This window comes from Astatotilapia calliptera, chromosome 11, assembly GCF_900246225.1.
Source record: "Astatotilapia calliptera chromosome 11, fAstCal1.2, whole genome shotgun sequence".
In the NCBI taxonomy this organism is placed as follows: domain Eukaryota; kingdom Metazoa; phylum Chordata; class Actinopteri; order Cichliformes; family Cichlidae; genus Astatotilapia; species Astatotilapia calliptera.
Window position 1 is genome coordinate 21,039,477 of NC_039312.1, and position 13,279 is coordinate 21,052,755.

General features: G+C 44.0%; 1 protein-coding gene across 1 annotated transcript in view; it reads left to right on the forward strand.

The window, feature by feature from the left end:
* The window catches only part of adamtsl4 (ADAMTS-like 4), a 35,475-nt gene that overhangs the window by 18,074 nt on the left and 4,122 nt on the right, over positions 1-13,279 (forward strand). Inside the window, exons 5-12 of the mRNA XM_026184297.1 lie at positions 919-1,021; positions 8,029-8,168; positions 8,627-8,831; positions 9,264-9,448; positions 11,431-11,596; positions 12,119-12,385; positions 12,532-12,661; positions 13,055-13,259. Coding sequence (XP_026040082.1) covers positions 919-1,021; positions 8,029-8,168; positions 8,627-8,831; positions 9,264-9,448; positions 11,431-11,596; positions 12,119-12,385; positions 12,532-12,661; positions 13,055-13,259 — 1,401 coding nt within the window. The remainder of the gene's footprint in view (positions 1-918; positions 1,022-8,028; positions 8,169-8,626; positions 8,832-9,263; positions 9,449-11,430; positions 11,597-12,118; positions 12,386-12,531; positions 12,662-13,054; positions 13,260-13,279) is intronic.

A 13,279-nucleotide genomic window follows, 5' to 3' on the forward strand; every position in this document is an offset into this window, starting at 1 on the left:
ATTGTGGCTACTTCCTCCTATTTATAGTCTTAATTCTAAGTAGGGCTAACTGACTTCTTATTAATTAACTTGAATCAATGAGTTAGTGGCATTTTAAAGTTATGACAAGTTAAGGCTGAGCATTTACTGTATAACCATTTTAAACCAGGCAGGTTTCTAATGTGAGCCATGGACTGAGGCCCTTTTCGTAAGGCAGTAAAGATGATAAATGTGCTACAGTGAAGAAGAAACTACAGTCTAATACAAATATTTGAATTTACTTTTTGACTCCAAATATTTTTCCTGATTAGCGCAGCATTTAATGGTTTTTCTTCTTAAAAACACTTGTGTGTGGACTACAGCAAACCTCAGCGAGTCATAGCCGCTGCAGCGTAAACCAGCAGAGTTGTGTCTGCCTGATGTCTCAGCTGTCGTTTAAGTGCATGTATGATAAAAACTGTTTCCACTATACGGCTCCACAAGGACCCTTCTTAAGCGAGCACAAGCTTGACATGTGTTCTTACACACACACGCATAGACACACACTCGTACATGTGCTCACACAGTCACTCACATTCTGTGGCCATGCACCGAAAGCCACGGTGGATTTATGTGAGCAGCCGTTTCCAAAAAATCTATTATTTCCATATGGTTCTTATACTCTCGCACACTGGCCAAAGCAGCATGGGGAGTGCTTGTGTGAGTTTTTCTCCATAACAGCATAGCGTGTTTGTGCTTACCTCTGTGATGTCAAGTTAATTCTTCCCTTCTTTATTAGCTGCTTGTCCTCAACTTTTCCTCACTCCACCCTTACTTCCCCCAGGGACTAGGAGAGAAACAGCCCTCTGTGTAATCTGTTGTCTTTCACATCAGTTCAGTTTGCGGCATTAATTGTTTTACCTCTTTCTCTCTCTCTGCTTTGGTGTTTCTGTCCTGCAGGTGTGCCGAGGAGGTGCGCTGGACTCCAGGGCGGAGCAGTGTGCGGCCTTTAACACCAATGAGTTCATAGGTCGATTGTACAACTGGGAACCTTTCACTGAGGGTGAGAACTGAGTCAACACACATGGTAGTTTAGTGGTGAGCTGCACAGTGCATCAATGTTATAAAAGGCTTATTGGGGGAATTAAATGGTATGATGGGGGAGGCGGGGTTGGGGGGGAATGTGTGTTTGAGTGAGTTAAATATGTCTCTGGTATGAGTGTGTCCCGGCTGACCTGCGCTGCTTGCCCAGCCCACCGCAATCCCTGCTCTCTGTCGTTTGAGCAGGCCAACATCTGCATGCAGCTTCGAGGGTGGTGAGAGTCAATAGAAACAGAGAATGACTGGAACCCAATCTGCTTTGATTCTTTGCACCGAACACTTTCCCTCCTCTGTTTTTCTTCTCATTTGTCCAACATCTCCCTTTCTCCCCTCCTCTCCTGCCAAGTTTCTCCTCCCAACTCTGACTAAGCACACGGATTCCTACTGGGTGAGATAAAGAAGGAGAAAGAAGGACGGGGAGAGGGAGGTGAGAGGTGATGGGATGCGAGTGTTTTGTCACATGACCGCTGGGAGCAAACGGAGACAACGTGGCTTGCGTGCGTGTGCGTGCGTGCGTGTCTTTGTTTCTTCACACAGAAGTGTGCAGCTCCGTGTGTTTGTTTACTCTTTGGTTAAGTGTGCAAAGGTTCGCAGCAGTGGAGCTTGTCTTTGTTTTCCAATGCTGGAGGCAAAGAAAGAGAAAAGGCTCAGCGGATATTTGAGGAATTTGAACGAATAGGAAGGGTGAATATTGCTTGCATGGAGCTGAGGGAATCGAGGAGGGAAAGAGAAGAGAGAAACACAGCTGTGGGATGATATCAACAGTATTTGTCATTAGAATTAGAAATATGTGCTTGAGCCTGTGTGTATTTGTGCTATTAACATATTGGCAAGAGTGCTTGTGCTCTAGATGAATAGCTTAATGGATCTCAGATAAAACAGAAACAGGAGGGGAGAAAGCGTTTGCTCATTCGTGTTTGTGTGTCCGTCTGTCTTTGCACTTGTGATTACTGGATGAGCTGGATGAACTCCTTCGACCCACACAGACACTGGGGGAAGCACAGACCCAGTAACAGTAGATCAGCAACACCACCCGGCCTGCACACAAGTACATTAGTTTGACAAATTTTGTCAAAAAGAAATACACAGTTAGCACACTAGTCCAAATATAGACAGCACACACAGCTGAGAACGTCGAGTCAGTAGAGTTTATTCATTAAAGCGGAGCACGACACGCGATCGATACAGTAAAAGTTAAAGTAGCTCCAGTTAATAGATTATTTAATGGAGCCGATGAAAGCAGTTCAAAGAGTTCTCCCACTGAGTGTTTTATCAACTTCCAGCCCACTATCTTGATTTTCCATCCTGTTTAAGTTTGCTGTTATCACTCTTGTTTTTGGTCGCAGCAGGAAGCTGTTTTTAATCTTAAAGCTCCATAAACCGACTGTTTATGGAGCTGCTGAATACTGTGGAGCAGTCGTGGAATCAAAATAGGCTGCATGCACTTTTGATTGAGCAAGGACCCCTATGGCCAAAAGAAACTTCTTTTCAAGCTGGGGTCATTTAAATTTGGAGATCCATCTCTGTTCTGGGACCTCGCCATGCTTTCATGTGCGTAGCTGGGGTGGAGGTGGCTTGCAAGGTGGCTTGCAGGTTCTAAAGTACACTACATGGACAGCCCCTAATCTTGCCACAACTGTATAAAATCAAGCACCTAGCTACTCAGTCTGCTTTTACAAACATCTGTGAACAAACGGGTTGTTTCTTAAGAGCTCACTTGATGCGAGTGTGATATTGTAATAGGATGCCACCCTCACCACAAGCCAGTTTGTGAAATTTCTTCCCTCCCAGATATTCCATAATCAGCTGTAAGTGGTATTATTGAAGAGCGAAAGCATTTAGAAACCACAGCAGAGGGGCAAACCACGTAAAGTGCTGAGGCGTAGAGCGTGTAAAAGTCACCAGCGCTCTGACTCAGTAACTCCAGCGCTCCAAACCTCCTCTGGCATTAACATCAGCACAGAAATTATATGGGTTTCCATGCCTCAATAGCTCCTGTAGGTGTAATTTGTAGGCAGCCCAGTGCTTTTGGCCATATAGCGTAACTGTAGGCAGGCTAAAATAATTAAATAGCATGGCAGGTATGACATTTACCAATGGGATGCATGGAAGGTGTGCAGATCCCATCACTTGGCATGTTGAGAAATGTATACTTTGTTGAGAAAGTATGAATTTAGTGCTTTTGCTCTGACTTTCTCTTGAAACAATAAACCTCTTGAAAGGCCCGCAGACAGGAGCGGGTGGGCATGGATAAAAATCCTCCTCAGTGAACCTATTGCAGTGTTGGAAAAACCCTAAATCGGTGTGAAATGAAAAAGTAACACAGTAAAGCATACTGTCTGAGCATAGTTTAAAAAGATAATTATGAGTTTTTGTCTGTTATTTGTAACACTCATACTTGCATACTTACTTGTACTTGCAGCCAGAAAAAATAAGCCCATGAATGGCTTCAGATCATTTTTTCCCATTACCTGAGGGAAAGGTCAGAGAGTGTGTTTCAGCTGAATGCCTTGTGTTTCCCAGGGGAATACAACATGTCAGCCATGAAGGCTGTTTAAGATTTCAGTCAGACTTCGGGAAGTTTGAGGCGGATCTACAGATTAATTCTGTGTGTTTGCACCAGAAGTCATCGGCGGGGTATCAGCTGGAGTCAAACTGTCTGCATAAACACACGGGAGCTTTCCTTTTACCCACTACCAGGTTTCTGTGCGTTTGTGAAACGGGATTGGGGGGGGAGAGATATCGCTGCATCCTGAATTGAGCTGCTGTGCGTCCTTGCCCTCTGCTTCACTTTGGGTTGTTTTAAACTGATGTGTCCTTGAGGTCTGCTGAGAAGAGGAGAGGGCTGGATAAGGGGGGGGGACAAAAGGGCAACCTCTGGTAGGGGGGAGTTTATGGGAAAATAGTCAAAAACACTCACCAAAGTCCAAGCTTTGGCTGCACTTTGCTGCTGTGCTGTGGGGGGCAGATGCTGTAGCCAGGTGACGTCACACTCGATCAGCACCGGAGATGATCCTTTCCCACTCCGCTAAGTAAACTCTATCACATTGTTTACTTCAGTCCGGTCCCATTGGCCACAGCCCAGATTTTCATATCTGGCTTCCTATCAACACGCTGGAGGCTGCGATGGAGTGCTTGAGTGTGTTTGAACACTGACTGCTGCATGTCATTTTTCTCCAGCTGCTCTCATCTGTTTAAAGCTCTGTAGCACTGCATACATTTCCAGTCAGTATTTATGTTACGCGGTGCAGTCAGCTTGTGAACGTTTTCGCCTCCAAGGTGACGAGCTCTGTTATGTTTGTTCTTCGGAGTGGCGCGGCCTCGGGTTTAGAAGTGTACGTTTAAACAGTAAAGCTGCCACCGTGGTTATAAGCCACGCAAGCGATGGGCCCTGACTAATTTCCTGCTACACGCTCGGCTCTGGTTAGCAGCGATTCTATAGATTTGTAAGCGCTGCACGTGCAGGTGTTGTTTTACTTGAATATTTCCTTTTTTCAGGCCTCATCCCCTCTGTGCACACCCAGCCTCCTCTCTTCCTGTCCCACTGCCTCTCTCTTTCTCTCTCCCCGTTGGAGTTTGTTTAGATGAAGCGATAGTGGGGAAGTATATTTAGGCACCATATATTCCACTGTCTGAACACTAAGCTCAGACAGGGAGCGAGAGTTAGAGCGACAGTGGAAGAGAATGAGAGGCAAAGACGAGTAGGAAGAAACAAATGGAAGATAAAGGCTAAATTTAAAGAAGACAGTTTGGAGCTGAGACGCGCTCGAGCGTGGCTTAAGGAGACGGAGAATGAGGGAGGTGATGAGGAAGGCAGAGAGAGCATGTGTGGCGACACGTATCCCGCTTTTAGCTCCCCCTCTCTTTTCTGTCACTGTCTCCAGTCTAATCTCTCAAAGATAACTATGACAGAGAGATGGAGAGAATGAGGGTGGAGGGAGAGAGGGTGGGAACGCTGCCTCTCTTTTTCCATCTCTTTCTCTCTCTCTCATTCTTTCTAAATATGTACCATATATCTTCTCATATCTCTCTGCAGTCATCAGATGGTAAACAAGGGGCACACCGAGGCTGAAAAAAGGACGGTTTTGCACAGTTTGATGCAATTTGATTGTTTTCTACCACCTTATGTCAACAGCAAACTTTTCTGATATATTGAAATCAGAATAAATTACAATTACAGCAAGACAATTAAAGGCTAGCCTTAAGAAATTAGTTCCAGGAATGAAAAGTATATAATATACAGTAGTATACTTCTTATTTATATAATATATAAGAACTATATTATACTATTCATCTATTTTTCAAATGTGCTGGTTTGAATATTTGTTAATGGCTGGTTATAAATAAGCTTTTTTCCCATTGGCATTAGATAGTTTCCATTCATCTAGTCTAGATCACATTGTCCTCAATGCGACATATGTCTGCAATAAGTTTTCCCCACTTGAAGCATCTCCTCCAACTCTGCCTAAGACCACATGATGTCCTCCATCATGTGGTCTTAGGCCTGCCCCTCTCTCGATTTCCAACAGGGATCCATCTCGGGACACGATGACATATTTTTGTACATGATAAAGTGTTTTATTTTGTCCTGTTTTCACTGAGAATTAATATAGTTTCTCTGGAAACTCTGCTGAGTCCCTTCATCGCTAAATCTGTTGCTGTTTAGTCTCTACATCTTTAGTCCCTTGAAAAATTGTTTAAATTCCTCGAACTCCATGTTTACCTGTGTTGAAGGACTGCTGCTACAGTATCACAGTGTATTTATAAGCAAACTTATGCGCAATCTCCTGCCTTGTGTCTGTATAAAACTGTTAAAACATCAAGTCTAGCTCAACTGTTTTGCTTTAATGCCCTCCTCACTACTTCCACCCACTTAGCGAGAGGAAATTCACTCCTTAACGCTGGAAATATGTGTTCCCTTTGTGGAAACATAAAAACCACAGATCTCGATCTGTACGTCAGCCCAAGCTTGAAATGACATTTTAACAGTCTACTTTAACTTGCCCTTATCTTCCAAGTGGAGGTTATTCATTAATATTTTTAACGACTTCTCATCTATGATATGGTTTTCACCCCATGTTTCTCTCAGTCTGTGCAGTGATCATTGCAAAATGTGATCCCGGAGCCTCGGTTCCTTTAACAGGAACTACCACGAAGGTTTTGAGTACTTCGGCAGGTGTTTGTCCTTTCTGAACTCGATGGCCTTGCAGTCGTGCCAGATGCAGTCATGAAACTGTACAGGTGTGCAGCTGACATTAAAGGTTGAGTTTAAAGATAGCTGCTCTCTGGGCCATCGGGACTGAGTAAACGATGGTAGAGGTAAGAGGGCCACGTGGCCGTTCCCTCAACCCCAGTTATCACACATTTGTCACACATTCTTTTTCAGTTTAATGCTTTTGTAAGTCACTTTTGAGTGATCTGGTGTACGGTGTCACAGCTGCTTTGATCCCGGCACAAGATAGCTTAGTTTCCTGCTTGTGTGACACCTGGCTGAGCAATGTGGTACTCTGAGAGATTTGAGGACCCTGAAAGCATATGGATTTCCTTTGAATGTGTGTCATACGACACTCTTTGAATCCTCACAAGGTGAAAGCAGGGCGTTGGTATTTGACCTTTACCCTTTGTTCTCCGTTATCTCCTATGAACCTCATGACTTCGAAGGTGATGGAAAGCTCGATTTACTTTCTGCTGATGTCATGACTTGGAGTGGAAATTTTTCCATTCTGCAACAGTGTAACCATTTTGCGGCACTGCTGTATTATCACAAACAACATTTGGTTGCATCATAAGATTAACGCAGGCTTTTGAAAATTCTTTTAAGAAGAAAATTATTTATCTGTATGCTGTTTTGACTGCTCCAGGCAAAGTGGCACGGTGTTCATATATGTACAGAATTTAATGGTTTTTACAGTTTCAGAAGACGAGAATTTTCCCCTTTAACCTCGAGCCCCTCCCTCCTCTCTTCAGCTACCTCTTCTTCTCATGGAGTGAGCTCATGTCATTAGCCCTGTTTCAAACAAACATGATCACAGGCCTGTACATTCACATACCCCTACAGCTTCTTCTTAAATAAACTGCCAAACAGTGGACCCAATCACCAGCCCTTCCTCTGTGTCTTGCTCTTCATTTTAAATGAAGATCTTAACCTTTTGGGAAACAGACCCATACTCTTTCTCCTAGGACTATGATGAGAAGTTGTAGGCTACATCATACATTTGAGGAAACCAGCAACTAACTTTGTCTGGAGTTTGGTTGTGGGTGACTGTTTTATTCCTTGGTGTTTTACATGCTGAATTACAGTAACTCTGAGTCTTTCATAAAATACAGGTTACTTACACACCCTGCAGTCTGAAAAAGCATCATGTTTAGGCACGAATGGAGGACTGAAGACGGTCTGCTGATGTTGTGCTCATGCCATGCCCTCAAATATATTAGTTCTTTTTCTTCAAAAAAAGCTCCTTATTTTCTTCACATTTTCCTTTTACCACTCTGCCCTGTGTAGTTTTCTGTATTCTCCACACTATTTATCTTCCCTATCCTCTCTGCACTGAATGACTTTCATTTTCTCTTTTACCTTGAAGCGGTGCCCTTTTTCTTCAGTTCTTCGACTCTGTGTTTCCACGCACACTTCGCCCTGCTGCGTGCATCCTTTGGGTCGCACTCATAAATCTTGCCTTTTTCAAGCTTAAGATTACACCTCTTTTCTGCGTATGTATCCGCTGGGAAGGTGCAGCCATGAACAGCGGGGAAATAGCTGATCACTCTCCCTCTCAGGGGTTACATGGTCTGGCCTTAGTTTCCTGACCACATGGAAAGACGTTCATCCTTCCAGCTGTTTCTTCTCCGTGGTTGTCAGAGAGAGAAAAAAACTCTGCGCACACACACACACACACACACACACACACACAGAGTTAAGAAAAACATACATGCTGTCTAGTGACCCTGCTGCCCTGTGTTTCTGTGTTACAGTTGGGGCAGACAAGCAGTGCGAGCTGACCTGCAGACCCGCTGGCTATCGTTTCTACGTCCGTCAGTCAGAGCGTGTCAGAGACGGGACGCCCTGCTTCAATGTTAGCACCAATGATGTGTGTGTGGAAGGACAATGTCTGGTGAGTGGTTTCAAATGTGTGTGCGAGATTTCTTGTTTCACGTGTCTGAGTCCAAGTGTCTCCTGTCTCGAAGAGGTTGACAAAGCCCAGAATCTGGCTGTCTCAGTCTCACGTCTGGAAGCTGATTTAAACTGGCATTCAGAGTCAGGCTCTTTTTACGGCCCTTCTCGGGGCCTCTTTTCTTTGCATCTTTCCCTCTTTCTCTCATTTGCACTCTCACTCTCTGATTTTACCCTCGTTCCACCCTTCTGCTCCTGGCAGGAATCTAGCGAGCATCAGTTACCAATTTAAATAAGCAACGTTGAAATAAACACTGGCAATGGATGCGAAATGTCAACAAGATTGGACCCGTTTTTCTCCATCCCCACCCCTTCTCTAACATCTCAATTGTTTCCCAGCCACATTTCCTTCATTGTCCGACCCATCACTCACATCTTTTCAACTCCTTCTCCTGTCAGACGGAGGGCTGTGACGGGGTGCTGGGCTCCGGCTCTGTGATTGACAAATGTGGAGTGTGTGGTGGGCGGGAAACATCCTGTCGAAAGGTGACGGGAAGCTTCCACAATACCACGGTTCCTCTTGGTTACCACAAGATCCTGGACATCCCACCCGGAGCCACATTCATCAACATCACCGAGAGACGAGCGAGCCCTAACTACCTGGGTAAGCTGAGTTGCACACGCACACATTCGGTTTAGGGTTTCTTGAATAATGCTGGCCTACAGCTCCAGTAAAAGTGAAATACTGGCGAGGATAGTGCAGATTTGGGAATGAGATTTGGCCCGTGATCGTGTGTGTGCTGGCTTTGACTGAGACCTGAGATTTTTGTGGTCTCACAGACTCTAAGCTAGCATTGTTAGAGCTCATAAAGAATCAGTCAAGTGTGTAGATTTCTGTGTGTGCGTGTGTTTCTTGTCAGCCTCCTTTTTGTTCACCACACAGCACTCCAGGGTCTGTGTTTGTCTTTTTTGGGAATGTGTTTGAGCATATGGGGGGATTTTCTAAGAAGTCACCAGACTAAACAAGGTCCTAATAAGAAAAGAAAAATTCACCCCAGTTCTTCTGACATTCCCACTCCCTCCTCCCTTTTTCCAGCCATGAGGAGTGGAACAGGAGCTTCCGTGGTGAACGGACGTTGGGCTGTGGACCCCCCAGGGGAGTATCAAGCAGGGGGCACTACCTTCACCTACACCAGGCCTAGAGCACAGGCGGAGGGGGAGGAAGCAAAGGGCGAGTCCCTCTGGGCACCAGGACCCACAAAGACACAGCTACAGCTATATGTAAGTTCTGAAAGAACACATGGACCAGCACTACAAAATTACGATTTACTCAGAGAAACATGTATACGTACAGAATATTTCTCTAATATATCTTCATGTCACTGTTTTGTGCCCGAAGCTGTGTTCTTCTGCTCTGTGTCAAGATCCTCCAAGGAGACGGAATTATTTCAGTATTATGGCAGGATAAAGAAGGATATACTAAAGCTTATCCTGAGCCACCTGAAACTATCCAAGGCTTAATAATAACAGCGCTAACCTCGGGCTAAAATCTTATTAAAGATCAGGAGTCATGTGTAGCTTCACATCCAGTAACATCAGGATCAGAGGAGGTAAAGAAAATAGCTCTGGTTTGATCTCCCCAAGAATCACCAGCATTTTTAAGGTTTAGCGGGATACAAAAAGTAAGATATAAAAAGATTAAAACGCTGTCACCATGGCAGCGGCACTGTGATGCCGTGTAGCTCATTGCATGCTTGTTAGATGGATTAAGAATATGTGCTCCCTCTAGATCCTTGCCAGTGTTGCAAAATAAATATATAAATTAATCAACTTTTTGGCACACCCTGTAGATTTGAGTTAACACACAGACCACAAACTAAAATGCCTCACTCCAGGAACTTTTTTTTTTCCTCCACTCACAAGGGCACTCCAAGTAGAGGGGGAGAAAGGCCCCAAATGTCCTCTTTTTTTTAAGTCACAGGTTGTATCCCTGTTTTAAATACACCTTCCAATATTAGGAAAAATAGTCAGTGGTGTCTTAGGCAGTAAGGCACTGAGGGACCTGTCCGAAGGGAGGCCATGGAGTGGCACTGAAACCACTCCATGTTTTCTATATTGTGCTATATTATTATAGATAATGTTACACAGAATTAATAAAGTCATTAAATCATCTGCTTTTACAAAATTAAGGTAAGTGCATGACTGATTATAATCCAGTAATTGTAATCCAATAATACGATACATTTAATTTTGTATAATACTTATATTTAAATAAGCAATACTTACCTAAGTAATAGGTCTAAATGTTTGTTTCACCATTTGTTAAATAGCTATTCAATATTAAATGTTTTACAGTCACAGAGAGCTCCCTTTCCATGTAACACATCTTTATTAAGGCCCTGCACATGAGCATGAAAACTTACCTTACATTTTTAACTTCATATTTCCTGCCACCTCATTGTAAAAAAAAAAAAAATCCCAGAAATGCCTCTGACAGCACTCGATTTTCCATCACAAGGCCAGCTGTTTGACTTTAGGACCCAGGTGGTAATTTAGTATTTTGGAAATGAATCCTGTGCTCTTGAATGAAGGGGGTTAAGGAAAAGCCAACTAGAGCCAACTGAGCAACTAGACAGCAAAGCATACTCTAGCACGGAGACTGAAAGCTAGGGGAAACAGCTCTGACTCTTTTCAAAAGCAGCCAAATCAAATGTCTCGCACCCCTAAAACTCAGACATTTAGATCTTGTTTGTTTAACACAGATAAAACACCAAAAGGTTAAATGACGTGGGTGTATTAATGGTGATACAGCAGCTATATATTTAAATCTGAACTTTTCAGTTAATCTCTAAATCATCCTTCTAGGAATTAGGTGTCAGAGTTTGTTTTGTTGTTGTTTTTTTAAAGAAAGCATATTTTGACTCTTAGCTCTTCCAGATGAATTTCACTCTGCAAGCAGATGTGACGCCGCCAAACTAAAGCAGTGACTGAAGGCCCTCAGGATCAGTTACAAAGTATAGCAGATCAAAATGTTTTTGAAATGAGACCCCTGCTGATTAAGTCTAAATGACCTTGACTAGATTATATCTCATATATAAGACTGTAGGATTATGTAGGGGGTGGGTTCTTGAGCATGATATCAAGCTCCTGCCAGTTCATTCTGACCTCTGACCTGTAACAAGAACATTTCTCTGTGGGAATCAATAATGCGATTTTCAGGCATTTTTTTTCACCCTCTTCTTTGGCTCCATTTTGTTCTTTAGATAATCTTCCACAAGGACAACCCAGGCATTGACTATGAGTATTACATTCCGGTTGAGAAAAAAGAGGGAGAGACCGAGAGGCTAATGGAGAGAGAGCGGGAGACGCCCAGAGAGGCACCCAGGGAGAGACCAAGGGAGCGAGAGCCAGCGAGGGCACCCCTTCGCAGTAAGTCTATGACACCCCGGCTTTCTGACCTCCTCTCTTCTGTTTGACAACCATATTTTCTCTATGCTGTGTACAGTAGCCTAGATGGCAGCTTTCCCAGCAGTCATGTGCAGCACATAGCTGAACCGTGTCAATGTGGAGCTCTCCAGACTCATTCTTTCCAAGTTACTAAAGGAAACATCACTGTAATGCAGATTCTGGGAGAATGACTGACGTCTTTATGGTTTATGATGGGTGCGGTTGTGGGCCAAATGGGAGGGATTATTTCACGAGTGTGTTTGTGTGTGTTTGTGTGTATTTGTGTGCGTAGATGACCTAGATGGGAGGCTATCTGATCCATATGTTGGCTGTCATGAGATGCTGACCTCGTCATGACATCATTAATGTTTTCATCTTATTTCCATCATTTCAACATGTTTTTCGACTTTCGCCGCTCTTAATAACGCCTCTTGTGTGTTTCCCAGTCACGTTCTCCTTTATATTTGAGCTTTAATGTCCATCTTTGTTGGCATTCTCTCACAGGTCCTCTCACCGTCTCAGTTGAAGACCCTGTTCCTGCTCCTCCTCCCAATTCAGTCCATTCTTACCCTTCCTCCTCCTCGTCCTCCTCCTCTGTGTTTTCGCTCCCAACTTCGAACCAGTGGACACCTGAGCGGTCACGCCCACGAGGATCTGCGCCCAATAGGAATGCTCGGATCCCCCCTCGCACCGACCTGCCACTGGACACCCTGCCGCCATTTGTGTGGAAGAGAAGTGGCCTCACCGAGTGTTCTGCATCCTGTGGCAAAGGTAAGACTTCTGATTGTGGGACTTCATACGTGTTACACCCCAAAAATTCTCTCATCTGCTTAATTACTTTGGATGAGGTGGTGTCTCCCTCCTCTGGTTGTTGGAAGCAAGTACAAGAATCTGTCCATCTCTTTCTCTCTCTTAAGGTACTCAGAATAGACTCATCGTATGTGTGAGCCGTGATACAGACGAGGAGGTCTCAGAGAGCAAGTGTGACTCTGCAGCCAAACCTGTTCCTGAGGAGGAGCCTTGTAACACACACCCCTGCCCTCCATTGTGAGCAACCTATACATAAACTTATTCATATACAGGTTATATAGAAAATTAATTTCTATATTGCATTTTTTATACATTGAATCTTATTTAACAGCTTATTTTTAAAATGATATTCATTTATCTTGGCTTGAAAGCATAGATTTTTTATTTTACTTGAACATAGGGACATTTTATGCATATTTTTGCATACAAAAAGTAGTAGTAGCTACATGGCAGTTAATTTGTTTGGGTTGGCTGTATTTTGTGCCATGCTTAAGAGTTACTGTGAAGAATTAAAGATAATTCCACAAACTGTATAACATAATTATGAATGGAAACTAACTGCTTACAAAAGTCTCTTTGCTTGAATGACTTGTAAATGTTTTTAAGTGGATCCTGTCTCCTCTGTCACAGCTGGGAGGCAAGTTCGTGGTCGGAGTGCAGTGTATCCTGCGGCCCGGGTGTCCAGCAGAGGCAGCTTCAGTGCAGGCAGAGCTTTGGCGATCGCTCCACCATGGTTCACCCCCAGCGCTGCGCCGACCTCACCCAGCCAGTGCTAACACAGCCCTGCCAGCTCCGCCTCTGCTCCCACTGGGAGGTCAGCTCTAACTGGAGCCAGGTGAGTCCACAACACATGTA